General features: G+C 40.6%; 1 protein-coding gene across 1 annotated transcript; it reads left to right on the forward strand.

The window, feature by feature from the left end:
• The first annotated feature begins 3480 nt into the window (after nucleotides 1-3480).
• LOC126803589 (spindle and kinetochore-associated protein 1 homolog) lies at nucleotides 3481-6464 on the forward strand. The gene is made up of 9 exons (XM_050531374.1): nucleotides 3481-3591; nucleotides 3681-3805; nucleotides 4025-4137; nucleotides 4249-4333; nucleotides 4454-4521; nucleotides 5399-5504; nucleotides 5583-5612; nucleotides 6018-6131; nucleotides 6387-6464. Exons 1-9 carry the CDS (start codon nucleotides 3495-3497, stop codon nucleotides 6462-6464), a joined length of 816 nt encoding a protein of 271 aa, XP_050387331.1. The 5' UTR covers nucleotides 3481-3494.
• Nucleotides 6465-17192: the final 10728 nt, after the last annotated feature.

Genomic DNA, 17192 nt, shown 5'->3' on the forward strand with positions numbered 1-17192 from the left:
TTATAACCAAAGAAAATGTAATATTCATTCAATCCTCACCAACAAACAGAGAAAGAAATCTTCAGCGTAAGCCCTCCGAATATGCTAATCCGACCTGCAAAATTATCCCATACACCACTGAATTAGTGCCCCGAGATTGTAAACACAAACCTGGTAAACTTTTCAGCCTGTATGAGTAAACCAACAATATAACATACATCACATACAAATGAAATATGATCGATAACATTTAAAGACAAACATACTCATGTCATACTAGGTAACCCATCTGTTAACCAATATCATTTAAAAATATGTGTAATCATGAGACACTGGTCAACCCATCTGGTTACCCAAAATCATTTAAAACATGGATACTCATGAGACCTAGGTACCCATCTGTTATTCCTCATGCAGTACACCGACAGACACTGGGTAACCCATCTATTACCCAATATCACTCAAAAATATAGGTACTCATGAGACCCAGACAACCCATATGTTACCCCTCATGCAGTACACCGACAGACACTGGGCAACCAATCTGGTTACCCAAAATCATTTAAAATATGGGTACTCATGAGACCCAGGTACTCATTTGTTACCCTTCATGCAGTACACCGACATACACTGGGCAGCCCATATGTTACCCAATATCACTCAAAAACATGGGTACTCATGAGACCCAGGCAACCCATCTGTTACCCCTCATGCAGTACACCGGCAGACAGACTAGCGTTCTAACTGAATCGTAACCGACACCCGGCCAAGACTTGGTTCCGATTACTGCCAACAACGTCCGAAGACCAGAAAACGTTTTAACAAGACTCAATGTTAAAACCACTTACAATAACAATTCACACATGCTATTGTACTACAACCAAACGACTCTTGCACAATAATATGAATATAGTCACAACATTATAATCTCACATTTGTAATAAAACCGAAACATTATATAATATAGCAACCCATATATATGTATCGTATTTACTATTTTCGTACACATACACAACCCACTATATTATATAAATGTCACAGTTCACTCTTTTTAATAATGCAAACATATAAGTCACCGCCAATGGTAGACTTGTCATAATGAGATTTACTCACATTCACCATAGTCCATAATCACTAAAACATTTTTAAAATCATTTATTAAAAAAGCGTTTCACTTACCCGTGAACCGTAGATGATCAAGTTCACGTAATTTAAACCAAAACATATTTTTAGAATAATTTTCATAAGCTAGTGATGCAACGACTATGTTAACAACTCAAACTAAATTCAATAATTAAAACACTATCTCGATCATGATGATCATTATGAGGTTTACTCACCTTATTTCCTGCATGCAACTTCCACAACACCGAAAGCGATTCCCTCACTCATTTCGTCAGTTATATAATAACATGATAAAATTCTTAGAAAACGATACGTAAAATATCAGTTGACGATTTTATTACAGCTAAATGCTGTTCATAAAACAATATTCATGCTTTACTGTTTTACGGAACACTGTTCACGTTTTATTGTTTACAGATCATTGTTCACAATTAATGTCACATAACACTGTTCATAGTTACTATTCATGCGCCACCACAGTTTTCCGACCACCACCAATGACCACCATATTTCACCACCACAATTTAAATGACATTCCTAACAACTTTATAGTTCAACACAAAGCCCAATTCTGAGCCTAAACACTTTAATTTAACAAAAAAACTAAAAATCTCCAATTTAAAACCTAGGATTTCTTTTCTTCGATTTTCCTACTACAAAACGATTTGGGTTAAATATTTTGGAGGGTTTGTAGTATGGAATGAGACCTTCAAAATGAGATAAGAATCTCACCGATTGGTGGCCGGAGGAGGGAGATCCGGCGAGGTGAAGTTCGGCTAAATATTCACTTTCGGGGGAACTTTCGGGCTTCACCGTTCCCAAACGGCGGCGAGATGGCGGGTGGCGCTGCCACCAATCGACAGGGGACGCAATAACCTTTCAAACGGGACCGGTGTGCCGCTCTATGGTGGCCGGACGACGGAGAGCTAGCGGCCCAAAGTCGGCCGCTCGGGGAGGGAAAAATCTTGGATTTTCGGGGGTGAACAGTACCATGAATAGTAACGATATGAATTTCTGATTTTTTTCTCCCTCATTTTCTCTTTAATTCCCCTATTTATACTATTTTCTAAAAATGTCCAAATACCTTTGGATTCGTAACTTCTTCATACGAACTTCGATTTAGGCGTGCCGCGTGTCCACAAATTCGTATTGACGAACACTACGACTTTCATGAATGAAATTTTCCGAGATTCCTAACGGATAAAAAGTCAACTCTTGACCCGTCACGGTACCGTTTCTGTGTATAAATCGATCGAACACTTTCGTTTTCTCCCTCGTACTATATAATCGAATTACCACCAATTTAAATATCTCCGAACAATAATTAGTAAATAATTGTAAATTTCTGGGATACTATATTCCTCCCCTTAAAGAAAATTTTCCCGAAATTTAAGCGCAATACTCAGCCACTAATTCTTATCTTCCCAAAACTTCGATTCACCTTCCCCAACATTTTTCTCTTTATGATACCTCCACGAGGCGATCACAGTTTTCTTATTTCATGGTGTTATATAACTCATCGTGTCTGAAATGAAATTTAACAATAAAAAAAATTAGAATTAAATAATATGTGAGTTTATTTTAAAAATATGTGTCAAAAATGGGTGTAAAACTAAATACCCCTTTTAACTATTAAGATCTCAAAGACAGATTAGTAGTTACTCCATGCTTGATATAAACATAAAATAGGTAAATATCTCCATTGAAACGGTCTTCGATCGTGAAATTTATGGAATAGTAAGAGTTACTCATTTTCGTTTATAACAAACTGCAGTTAGATGGTCGAACAATTGTAATCTGACCAACAATCCTAGAAAAATCTAAATAAAACATGTTTCGGACGTCTCTATATCACAAGTTTACGGACCATTGAGCAACGGAGGAAGTACACAATTTGTCAATTTCGAACAAAGTACCAACAAATATAACCAAGTCATATTAACTATGTTGAATTGGTGATAAGCATTATTACTTTAGTATTCTGGGAAGCCACTACAGTTTTGCAAGCTGTTCTTTCCCAATACCACTGGTTTAGTTATCATCCACAGAATCGAGCATCGATCTACAAAGACCTAAGGTTCCTCAATCAAGTAGCCAAAACAGAGCTGAAATTCTACACTATGCCAAATCGAACTAAAATTCGCATTAGCTACAGAGAATCGTAATAATAACTCTAACCTGTTTAAGCAGGTAAAAAGTCGAGACGTTTTACCAATGTAGGTCATTTTCCTAGTTAATGGGTATTATTGTACTTTCCCTACTTGGGTATCCTTTACCTTCTTCCACCACAAATGCTCCACATTTTCCCGCCAAAACAACTTTCCCAACTTCAAAACCAAAAACCCAAAGCTCGAAACTTTCAATGTTCTAAGAGAGAGAGAGAGAGAGAGATGGAGGCGGAGAAAGCTGGAGCGTCGCTGGACTCGCTGATCGCCGGGTTCAACAGTCGGATCTCGGAGCTCCAGGAACTCGTGATTGCTCGAAACAGTAAGACCCGACCCGGATTAACCCAAACCCTACTTCAATTCAATTTCATAGCATTCTTCACTAAATCTCTGAAACGTGAACGGTTTCAGTGTTCCCGGCCAGCAGCCTCACCGATTTGACGGCCGTGGACGCCGCCGTGAAGGCCATGGAGCTTCAGGTCCAGGCCATCAAGGACCGCGTTCGCGACGAAACCCTAGCTATCCCCAAAGCTAAAGTACCATCTTCTCTCTCTCTCTCTCTCTTTTTATTTGTGCCTTTGGATTGGGCTTTGTTTGATTTCTGAGAAATTTCATGAAATTTTGTAATTTTCGTCGTTTCGTTTTGGAAATGATGTCACAGATTGAAGTGAATTAGTTCAAAATTTGGGCTGTGAATTGTGTCTGTGGCAGTTTCGATGAATGATGTGTGATTAGATGGTACAATGTGATTGCAGAAACTGATCGATGCATCGCTGAAGCAGCAAAGGAAATTGAAGGACATGTCAATTTATGCGCCAACTCATGTTCCTGAAAGGATGTCAATGTTGAATTTGGATACAAATAGATGGTAGCAGGACTTTCTTAGGCATATCCCGGCATATGTGGATGATATATTGTTGATTTGAGTAGTTTGTTTGCATTTGTTTGGTGGAGAGCTTATACTGATTCTTTGTTTCAGTTTATTTCCGGAAAGCTCTCAGCAAAACACTGGTTCTGGGATGTTTAAGCTTGAAGAGGATCCTGGACCACCACCACCACCTAAGGTACATCCCTCTTACACACATTTCTGCCAATTTTTGGTGTCTTTTCTGTAATCGTGTATAGCTACACGCTCTAAATGCAGTTTGAGGGTGACCTATTCGTTGCTTTTTGGTTAATTTCAGGAGAAAAAGGGTCGTTCCGCACCACCGTTGTGGTTTTTAAGTGCTGAAGAGCTGGATTCCTTGTCATCGTGAGTAAAGTTTCCTTTCTGAATTCTTTTGTTGTATTCGTTAACATGGAGTCTAACATTTCATTCTTTTTGTTTTCGACAACAATAGCATATGTACATGGTATTTACTTATAGTGTTACACATCTGACATGGTCATGGTTATGCACGCTGTCTGATGGGAGATTCCAAAGTCAAGTTATGCTAACCTGGCACCGAAAAAGTATGTAATACACAAAAACATTTCATACATTCTAATAATGTCATTGTCTCAGTATTACTAACATTGGCTGTCCTGTTGAATACATATAATTTGTCAATCTTCCCTCCTTGACAGGATTTGAGACGAAAATTAGTTCCAATCTCAGAGCAAACAATTTCTATAATCTCTCCACTTTCAAAGTAGCTATGCATCCACAAACTACTGCAATTGTTTTCTTGATAATTTTCCATAAAAAAGGTTTCCTCTTGCTATGCTAGAAGCATATGCAAAACAAATAGATGTTAAGTGTATAAATCCTGACAGAGTTGAACTCGACTTGACTAAGAGATCTGTCTCTTCCCGCTGATACAGGTATCTCATAAAATGGGCCTTTAGTTTTATTGAGTACCCCTCTGGAAGCCGTATAAAACTCTTTCCAACTATAATTTGATCCAGAATCCATGAAAATGATGGTTTAATAAACCAGAAATTGTAAATTATGAAGCCATCTTTAACTTGTTGTATGCGTCAATGGAAGAGAAAATGGTATTTAAAGACTCAAACAGTCAAAAGTAAAGTTGTGTATAAGGTAATTATGTAACTAATCCAAGGTAGATTGGTGTTGGAAAAGGGGGTTTTTCTGTATTCAGTCCTTGTTATTGGGGTCATTTTCTTGTGCTAAGTATCACCAACTGCAGATACATGAGAGGAAGGCTTACATTAGAGAAGATCAATGCAGCTATTAATGACATGGCGACATATGCTGAAGCAAATTATCAGCTCATAGCTGCTCCAAAAAAAAATGTATGCAGTCTGCCTCTCAAATATTTGGTTTGTTCGTCTTCATGACAGGTTTGATTTTGTTTATCAAATATCATGCAGGTGGCAGGAGACCGTTGGGAAAAGGCCCTGGTAAGTGAACTTAAACCACATTACGTACTGGTCTGATTTTCTGGGGTTTCAGTCTGGGGCCAGTTGGCCCATAGAGTACACAATGTCTGGTAGCTCCTCTTCATGCTTGGTGAAGTTCCGCATTCATCTATAGTCCTAGATTTGATGGTCAAGGAATGAATACACATATCTAGCTAGTACCTTCTCAGTCTCAAATTTCTAGAGGTCTCAAAAAGAATGTTATATTTGTTTTAGGAACCATCGAACAAATAATGTGTTGTCAATTAGGGGATTCTGTATTTGTATTCCCATTTGCATCAATGAGCATGTAGCTTTTTCGGTTGTCCCTAGTTAAATTGTCTTATTTGTAAGGTGTAAGACTGCACATTTATGCTATTAGTATTGATGATGCTACAACAAATACAGGAAATAAGAGATATTGGAATGCATGAAGCAGTGAAGGGAAAACACTTTTTTCTTGAAACTGACATGAAGGGACCATCTTTGAAGCTTGACAACACTGGAAAAGCAATACTAACTGTAAGGTTCTTTTCTTTATGTTCAAACATTTATTGTGTAACTTAAACAATATCATAGGAAACTTCAATTTTTGGGAATATGTTGAGTGAATACATCGACCTCCTATCTTGTGATTGATGAAGAGGTCCCAAGTACAATATTCTTTTCTCCGTAACTGATGAGTAGTATTTTCTGTCATATCTTTCATGTCTCTTTACATATTCAGCTATTTCAGTGAAGAGATATTTGTTCTTAGTGACTTTTGCTGCTAAACAGGTCCTTCGTCATCTTGGGCGTGTAAGTGAGTCACGGATTGGTCATCATCGGGTGATTATTCTATTGAAGCCTCAGTGATAGGGCTTTATAATAGACAATGTATGGATTTGGATTTGCTTTCAATCCCTTTCTGGTTGAACTATTTCTCCAGTTTTAACCTTGCTTGCATATATTGTAAGTTAACAGTGAATTGATACGGTGAAGAAGTTGAAAACTGGTACAGAAAATATCAAAAAGTGGGATTGTTCTGAACTTATTGATCCTGTGTTTTATTTTATTTTATATCTTGATTATGCTTGAACATTAGAAACTATTTGCTAGATATTAGTAGGCCTAGTTTCAACCGTATTAGAAATGCCCTAGATAAATTACACATTGCATGTTACATACTTATCTATTGCTGGTAAATATGAAGTTTATCAAATGATTGATCACAGATATCTACCGAAGAATGGAGTGATTATCAATTTCATACCCTGGCCATTGGCACTATCAGATATTGAGTGCACAGAGTGAAAGTAAAATATATCTGACAGAGCTTGATGGGTCTACGAGGTGTGTAAGCAATGTACTCTTACATATAATCAACATTATGATACCTCATTACCAAAAAAAAAAAACATCATGATACCTCATATCCGTTACAGATTGCTCCAACATGGAAAATGTGCTCGTCTGCAATGCCAATCAGAGTGAGTTTAAAATCCTGATGTTGAAAGTATTGGGAGTCTTTGCATTTTCATACTGGTGCGTGGTGCCTAGCAATACAACTCTCACTTCCTCAGCTTGGTGAAAGTGTTCATTAACAAATCTCCCATCTGATATTAAAGAATGTCACAAATGATGTATGTTGCTTTTGATCATAGAAATCTGGGTAAAACGAAGCTCACCTAGAGAGTGTAAGGAGTTCCCCATCCCCTGAGACATCCTCATCCTCATCCTCATCCTCTACCTCTCTCTCTCTCTCTCTCTCTCTCTCTCTCTCTCTCTCTCTCTCTTAGTCGCTTTCTGACCGAAGATGTGCACCCAGTTAAAGAGGCCCCTCCGGAGCACTCCTTTAACTCTTCTTGCACCTCCACCCCCATCTTTTCTCTTTCTTGTGTTTCTCTTTCTCTTATTTCTTTCCGTCTCTGTTTCTCTATTTTCCAAATTGCAAATGCCCACAGAGGATGGTGCCTTTGATCCATAGAATAACCGAACCCCACAACTTGTGATCCACGTGCAATCTTCCCATGTCATTGAATCATCCGGGATGAATGTCCGGCACCCAACGTATGGGGATCTAGTCGTCACGAATTTAAATGTGGCCTCGGTGCACTCTGAGATGCCTTCAAACTCTCCTGAGCCGGATGAATGATAACATCCCAGGAACATATGATCGGACTCAAGGGGCGCGTATGTTTCGAAACTGAGATGTGGCTCAGGGAACAAACGAAAATAGAATCTCTTCTGACCAACAGTTGTTTTGAAGGTAGCACAACAAAAAGCATATATAAGAATAAAACATGGACCCCGCAAGTTACTGATGGCGCATATAGCCAACCCCATTAACCCATCGTGTCGTAGCTGCACAGTTGCGGAATTCCCTTGGTTTCACCAATCTGGAATGCAACTCCCAGGAAGATACATACAGTGATAACCATAACCATACTTATGAAATTCATTAACCTCCAAGGATTCCTATACAATGAAAACATACAGGTCAATGAAATTAATAGAGGATTAGATAGGGTGTGTATTGTGCAAGTGTAATGATAATGTTTATGAGAGAGGGCACAAACCTGATTATCAATAACACTTTCCACAATCTCTATAAATTGATTGGTATTCACTGTCGGCGTGAATCACGGAGTGTTTGAATTTATTAAGCAATAAGCAATATAATTCTAGTTGGTATCAGAGCTTTCTTGCTCTGTTTTCTGGATTTTTTTCCCTTTTTTTTTCCGGCCGGTCACCGCCCTTGTGCTCACTGTTGCCTCCTCTCGTCCGGCTCAGTCACCGCTGCCCTCCGGCGCTCCTCAACATCGCTGTCCATCCTCCCTCCCCCCCGACGTCGCCGACTGCTCCTCCGGCGCTGCTGCTCACCGACGCCGTTCGACCCGAAGTCACCACCCGCTCCGCACTCGACCCGACGTCGCCGTCCCTCCGCCGCTGCTGCTGCCCCCCCTTCCCGACGTCGCCGTCCGCTCCTCAGTCGCCGCTCCTCGACCCGAAGTCGCTGCCCTCCGGCGCTCCGTTCTCTTTCGTCTTGAGTCGGCAGAGCTCTGCACCGCCCGACCCGGTTCGGCCCAACTTCGACCCGGCCCAGCCCAGATTCGGCGCGACCCGACCCGGTCAACCGACCCGACCCGGTCAGGCCAGATTCACCGTCAGTGCCAGTGCACCGGAGACAGATTATTCTCCATTTTTTGTGCTTTTTGCTGTCTAATCCCTGATTGTTTACATTGTTTCTTTTTTCAATGGGTTTTGGACACGAAACGGAGGGTTCTCAACTCCCTGATGTTCCGACATTCGAAGTATATGTCAAAGGTTCTGACAGTGGTTCATTTGGGGGCGCCAAACTCAACGGGACTAATTCCATAAATGAAAACGACTTATGACTGCTCATCTTCGAGACATGCACAAGATGGGGCATGTCACCGGCGTCACTAAAGCTTCTAGTCCTGAGGATATTATTGCCTACAATAAATGGGACGGCGACGATGGTCTTGTCATGTCCGTCTTGTGGAAAGCTATGAATGATGAGATAGTTGATCTGGTAGAGGCATGTCCCACTGCACATGCAATATGGGAGACACTAGCCGACATATATACTAATGACTCTGATTTCATACAGGTTCATGAGTTAATGTGTACAGCTTTGGCAATACACCAGGATGGGAAACCGGTGGCACACTATTTCACCAAACTAAAGAATAATTTGGGCTTAGATTGATGTGAAACGTCCTTACATGATCAAAAATCAAGATGATATTGTTTGGTACCAAAAGGAGAAGGAGCTTGAATGAGTTCACCATTTCCTGAAAAGGTCTTGATGCAAAGCATACCAGTGCGAAAGGCGAATTGCTCCGAATGACCGAATCACCTAGCCTACTCACCGCTTTCACCTATATCCGAAAGGATGAGTCTCAGCAGGAGAGTATTCTTCAGGCACCGGCTGTCGTTTCCAGTCTTACTATTCATGCTCGATATCCGGCACCACCCATTCTGCAAGCAACTTCTGCTCCCCTTAATCGACATGGACCACCACCAAGCTTCGGGAATCAACCCTGCCCTCTTTGCTCTTATTGCCATGATACTAACCATGCTCGTGCGACCTGTTGGAAATTGTATCCATACCTTAGGCCTAAGAGGCCTAATTATCGTCTCTAGGCAAAAGTAGTCTTCAATTAGTTCCGGAACCAGATATCTATGGTGTGGTTGGGCATGATCATCATACCGCTGGAGGAGCACTTACAACCTCTATCATTGGCCGTGGTCAAATTGGTATGGCTTTCAATATTTCTCACTATGTTAGTTTTGATGTTACTCCTACCATAGAGCTTCACAATGTACTCTATGTACCTGCTTTATCTCATCATTTGATATATGTTCCCCAATTGAACGCTGTCGCTCAGTGTTCTGTGACATTTTTCCTATGTATGTGATATTTCAGGATCTTCTCAGCGGAAGGGTAATTGGTCGGGGGTCTCTGAGGGGCCGGTTGTTTCATCTAGATCTGACATACGCCGGGAAAAAACCAGGGGGACAATCTCGGACTGCTTTACTCTCCAATTCTGACAAGCTAAGTGAAGTTTGGTTATGGCATCGTCGCTTAGGGCATCCATCTTTTAGTGTTATGAAAAAATTCATGCTTACATTGTTTATTAGTGAGGATGAGTCTTTTTTATGTTGTGAGATATGTGTTTTGGGCAAGAGTCATCGATCTACTTATTCCCCTAGTACTTTTACTAAAAGTTTTCTTCATTTTGAATTAATTTATTCTGATGTTTGGGGACCCTCTAAATAGTCTATTGTGTCAGGAATGCGATATTTTTTTTGTCATTTATAGATGATTGCACACGTCTTTCATGGATTGTTCTTCTTAAAAATAAAGATGAGGTTTTTCCCGCTTTTCGTGCCTTCCATACATTTGTGCAAACACAATATAATTCCACCATTCGAGTTATTCGTTCTGATAATTGAGGGGGGGGGAATATGTGAATCATGTCTTTCAAGAGTTCTTTAACACACATGGAATTGTTCATCAAACAACGTGTCTTTACACACCTGAGCAAAATGAGGTTTCTGAAAGAAAAAATCGTCATTTAGTTGATATGGCTCGGTGTATTCTTTTTAGTGCCCATATGCCTAAATACCTTCGGGGTGATGTTGTCATTACTTCCGCCCACCTCATTAATCGTCTTCCCATCTTGTGTCATTCAGGGGAAAATTCCCTATGAGGTACTTGCATCTCATATCTCATTACCCTCTTTTCATAATCTTCCTGCCCGTGTTTTCGGTTGTGTTGCTTTTGTTCATCTTCCACAACATCAACGTTCTAAGTTGGATGTCCGGGCAGTTAAATGTGTGTTTGTTGGGTACGGAGGACATCAGAAAGGGTACCGGTGCTATCATCCCCATACCCGGAAGTACTATATCACTATGGATGTTACATTTTTTGAGGACATAAGTTATTTTTCCTCTTCTGATACTGCTCTTCAGGGGGGAGAATTCATATTTTGAAGAGCTATATCATGGAGAGTGGGATACAAGTGAGCCCATCGATATGGTGACAGGTTCTGTTGAGATTACCAATGTGTCAGCTACACAGGCACCACCAGATGTCGTCACTCCAGAGATTCAGGTACCAGAAGCTGACAACACAACTGCCCCTCATGTCTCCCGTACAGTCATTTATACCCCTAACCAATGCTCTTATGATACAGAAGGTCACTCATCTGAGGTTAATCATTCTATTGGGGCTAATAGTAGACAATATGTCTTACCAAATAGGTCTATTCGGGGTCAACCAACAAAAAAATATGAACTACCCTTCAGGCTAAAGCTAAGTATCATGTGGCAAATTTTATATCTACCAAAAAATTATCTAAGTCATATGAGTCATTTGTGAAACAAATATCTACTATATTAGTACCTAACAAAGTGCAAGATGCATTGGGAGATCCAAAATGGAGGAAAGCAATGGAAGAAAAGATGGAAGCATTACAAAAGAACAATATTTGGGAGCTTGTATCTCCACCACATGGCAAGAAGACTGTGGGATGTCGTTGGGTATTTACAGTGAAGCATAATCCAGATGGGTCAGTGAGCCGGTATAAAGCACGCCTAGTAGCGAAGGGGTTCACCCAAACATATGGTATAGACTATGATGAGACATTTGCACATGTTGCAAAGATAAACACTATTCGGGTATTGCTCTCTTTTGCTGCTAATTTGAATTGGCCACTTAGGCAATTTGATGTTAAGAATGCATTTTTTTATGGAGAACTAACAGAGGAAGTATTCATGGATCTTCCGCCTGGATATGTAGCCGCTTCTCCAAGTAACTGTGTATGCAGATTGAGAAAGTCTTTGTATGGTCTTAAACAGTCACCTCGTGCTTGGTTTGGAAGGTTCTCACAATTCATGAGGAAAATTGGCTATAGACAGAGTAACTCAGACCACACGTTATTTCTCAAACATCAACAAGGGAAGGTAACAACCCTAGTTATATATGTTGATGATATGGTAGTTACTGGGAATGATACTGTTGAGGTGGATAGATTACAGAAACAGCTTGCCACAAAGTTTGAGATGAAGGACCTAGGTACACTCAAGTACTTCTTAGGCATTGAAGTGGCTCGAGGAAGTGATGGTATCTATCTGTGTCAGAGGAAGTACATCCTTGATCTACTAACAGAGACATGTATGTTGGACTGCACTCCCATTGATACTCCTATTGAGCAGAGCCATTGGTTAGTAGAGTACCCAGATCAAGTCCATACTGAAAAACCTCGTTATCAGATGCTAGTTGGACGCCTGATTTATCTATCACATACCAGACCAGATGTTGTGTATGCCGTAAGTGTAGTGAGTCAATTCATGCATAATCCCAGTGAGGACCACATTGATGTTGTTGTAAGGATCTTGAGGTACTTGAAGTCACCTCCAGGGAGAAGAGTAATGTTCTCTAATCACAATAATATCCTTGAAATTTATGGTTTCACAGATGCAGACTGGGCTGGAAATATTACAGATCAGAGATCTACATCAGGGTACTTTACCTTTGTTGGGGGTAATCTTGTTACATGGAAGAGTAAGAAACAAAAGGTGGTAGCTCGATCTAGTGCTGAAGCAGAATACAAAGATATGGCTCAAGGAGTGTGAATTGCTATGGCTTAGAAATTTGCTACAAGATTTGAGGATTAGGCTTAAATGTGCTATGTAGCTGTATTGTGACAACAAGGCAGCTATTGATATTTCACATAATCTTGTGCAACATGATCGTACAAAACATGTGGAGGTTGATCGTCACTTTATAAAAGAGAAACTAGACGCAAAAATCATTAGTTTTCCTTTTGTTTCTACAGAATAACAACTTGCCGATATGCTCACAAAAGGAGTGTTTAAAAAGGCCTTTTATGATTCACTTAGCAAATTGGACATGGTTGATATGTATGCACCAACTTGAGGGGGAGTGTCGGCGTGAATCCGGCGTGAATCACGGAGTAATTAGTGTTAGATTAGGCTATATATATATGATTAATCTGTGTATGAATTTATTAAGCAATAAGCAATATAATTCTAGTATCACCAGTTTGGAGCAATTGAAAATTTGAAAGAGAGAGGATGAGGACATGGAAGCAAAGATGTACAATTATATTGGCAAGTATGAATCTTATTGTGGGTGAAAGCTCTGGTATTGATTTCAATCTCTTGCAAGTTGCAACCATCCAGCCTGAGCTTTTTCAAACAACATAGTCGATTCATCGAGGCATGTAAAATTTTCAACTTGTCGTTTCCGGATAAATTTAAATCCTCCAATGAAGATAAATGAGCGATGGCATCAGATAATTCCCGAAGATTGCAGTCACTTAAATCAAGCTTGGACAAAACAGAGGTACCAGAAGTCTGGTGGTCCCATGGTGTCCATGAGGAAAAGGGCTCCCTTATTCCTTTACATCCTTTACATGATACTTGGAATATCTTGCGTATACCGAACGGAAGTTGTTTTATGCCACTTCCCTCCATGTCAAGGTTGGGGCTTGCCTCGCCGAATTCGCCCTCGTACACTTCCGACATTGAATTCGGAAATTTCTCGGGCAGCTCTTCCACCTTTGAGCACTTCTTCATACTCAGCTTAGAAAGCCCAGTAAGATGATTGATAGAAGAGGGTAGTTCTTTAATTGCAGTCTCATCTAATATAAGCTCTGAAAGATTCTCCATTACTCCTGAAATCTCAGGAAACTTCTCAAGTTTCGAGCAGCCATCTAGATAAAGATACACGAGAGATTTCAGTATCCACATGAGGCACAATTCTTCGAGGTCCGGAAAATCATTAATTGAATCTAAGATGAGACAATATAGATTCTATTCCGGGAGAATTATTATTCTACCATTGCGTGTGTCTTAGCCTAATAGATTTATTGTTAGGAGATAAATTAACATCTCCGTAGTAAATTAGGGCTCTGAATCCTACGAGTTTGTGATTTTGTAATACCTATATATTGGCCCCCATATCATTTAATAATATACAATTATTTCATCAGGCATCACGTTATCACACGTTTTGTTATAAAATTCTGAACTTTTAGAACCCTAGAATTTTTTTTTCTCTCCCGCCAGCCACCTTCGTCTCCGGCCTCCGACACCTTCCCGTCGGCACTCCTCGTCAGCAACAGCCCCTGCTCGCCGCTCCTGCTCGTCGGCGCAAGACTCGCGAACTTCACAAGCAAAGTCTTCGCTCAAGAGAAGCTACTTCCGTCTTCTCCACACCTTCAAAGGTAATTTTTCATTAACGTTCCCGCTTTTGAACGTATAGATATATTATATCGGGCGTTATTAGCCTTCTTCTTGTCTTCATTCCGACATTTCTTATAACGCCAATGAGACTATAGAGGGATGAGTTTCCCCTCTTGGTCGATGTTTTTTGTGTGACGGTCATGGGGGAGTCACGATTGTTTTGAAAGGGAAGTTAATCGATTTTCGTATAGTCGCTTGAGTGCACCGCTGTTTTGGGTGCGATCGTGAGTATCGCCGTTTGCATCGATTTTTCTTGTGACCATATACGTCACCCCTTTTAATTCTTATTATACTTGAATCTTATCGATTATGTATTCATTTTTGTAGATGTCATCGCCATCTCGATCATAATTTGGCGTTCTTAATCTAGAAGGCAAGGAATACCACCGCTGAGTTTCCGACATGGAGCTCACTTTCGAGAGCTGAGGGATCGAAGGCATGTTGGCCGACCCTCCTGTTGATTTCCCACCCATGGTCAAGACTCAAACTCTCATCTTCATGAGATGTCACATCCATGCAACTCTCAATAGGCCATACTTGAACGTAAAAGATCCTAAAGAATTATGGGACAAACTACGCTTGCAGTACAACAACATTCATGATAAGCTTATCCCTGAATTGACCGTTAGATGGGATAACATCCGTCTATTGGACTATAAGAGAGTGGATGACTTCAATCAGGATATGCTATGCCTGCAATCCGATTTTGGCACCGTTGGTGTCATCAAGACCGACCTAGATCTTCTCAATAAGACATTGGACACGTTTCCAATAAATTATGAGGTTCAAGATCATACGCACCGCACTTATGTAGAAGAAGGGAAGATCCGGTCTTTCGCCGACTTAATGGCGCTCTTGGCTAAGAAGGAGAGAAATTCTGAGATCCTCCTCAACAACAACAATAGACTTGTTGGCACAAAAAACATTTCTACGCCACAGTCTAACTATGAGAAAGCTCCTAGGCAAAAGAATCAATCAAGGAACGCTCCATACCAACACCAAAACAACAACTCTCGTGGTGGGAGGCAACAAGGCCGGTCTCAGCCCAAGTCCAATACCTGGACTCGTGATGGTGGCGGCGCCGCACCCTCCGAGGGAGGCCGTCCCCGTCCCAAACCTCAAGGAGGCCATGTGCCTCCTCATGCCTCCACTTCCGGTAATGGCAAGTCTCCATACTTCAAATATGGCTCCTTCAAGCACTTTAATCGCGATTGTCGCGCTAGCAAAGATGATCAAGGCATACTCCGCCTACAACAAGTTTCTACAACCCGAATCGAATCATGTGGATGAGGACTTTGAGATCGAGACTCACCACATCTCCATGAAGCCCGAGCCCCTTGTTTCTAAGGCTAAGCCTCCGACCACTACCATGGATACTCCCGACTTAGATTAGTCGTTTTTAGCTTCTCCTAGCTTTATGATTTCAAGTATTGTTATGGCCAATCGCCATTATTATTTTCATTGACTTTGTAATAGTTTTTTGATTTTGGAATTAAAAATTCATGTGTGATGTATTAAAGATTGACATTCAATAAAATTTCTCAATTTCTTGTTTACAAGACGATCTCTTTGAGAATTTTATTTACCTTACACTTAGCATGATGATAAACATGTGCAACTCACGTGGTTTTTATATTGGACGCTTTTGGGCTACATAGGACCCCAATAGCACTACATTGTGAATTTGGAACTTCAAAATTTGTAAAACGGACCCTAGAACGTCAAAAATAACGTCGTTTGGCCTTTGGCCGTACCCGGTTATTGTTCCGGTGTTTCCGGAACGTTTTGGCTGCCTTCCGGCCACTTGCAGGCGTTTCCGACGCCGCCATCCTCACCATTCCAAAAAGTGGGAATCCTTTTGTCATATATAGCGACGCATCACATCAAGGACTCGGTTGCGTTCTCATGAAAAATGGGAAGGTGGTAACTTATGCATCTCGACAATTGAAGGTGCATCAGAAGAACTATCCAACACATGATCTTGAGCTAGCAGCTGTGGTTTTTGATTTTAAGGTTTAGAGACATTATTTGTACGGGGAGCGGTTTGATATATTCTCTGATCACAAAAGTTTAAAGTATATTTTCTCCCAGAAGGATTTAAAAATGCGACAAAGAAGATGGATGGAGCTTATCAAGGACTATGACTTCACATTGCAATACCATTCCGGTAAAGCAAATGTAGTGGCTGACACTTTAAGCCGAAAACACCGAAGTCATCTAGCCACAATTATAAGAGAGGATTGGAGCATGTTAAGAACTCTAATGGAGTAAAATCTTACTCTTTCAACGAACATAAATGAGATGTTTATTGGAAACTTAGTGGTGCAACCCTCAATAATAAACGAAATAATTCAAGCACAATGAGAAGATGAAGGGCTCGTGGAATACATTCGGGAAATGAAAGAGAAGCACCTCGAAGACTAGAGCACACATACGGAAGAAGTGATGCGTTTTAGAGAGAGGCTTTGTGTGCCAAATGTTGCATCATTAAAGGAGGATATAATGCAAGAAACACATCGTTCAAAATTCACAATCCACCAAGGAGGAATAAAGATGTATAAAGACCTACGGAAGAACTATTGGTGGAAAAACATGAAGAGAGACATTGCTAACTATGTCTCTAGGTGTCTTACATGCCAACTTATGAAGGCAGAGCACGTGCAAAAGAGATGATTATTACAACCTCTTAAAATTTCAGAATGGAAGTGGGAGCACATCACGATGGACTTCGTTACTGGATTGCCAAGGATGCAAAGAGGCAACGATGCAATTTGGGTCATTGTTGATCGCCTTACAAAATTT

The sequence above is a fragment of the Argentina anserina genome, chromosome 7, assembly GCF_933775445.1.
Source record: "Argentina anserina chromosome 7, drPotAnse1.1, whole genome shotgun sequence".
Taxonomy (NCBI): Eukaryota; Viridiplantae; Streptophyta; class Magnoliopsida; order Rosales; family Rosaceae; genus Argentina; species Argentina anserina.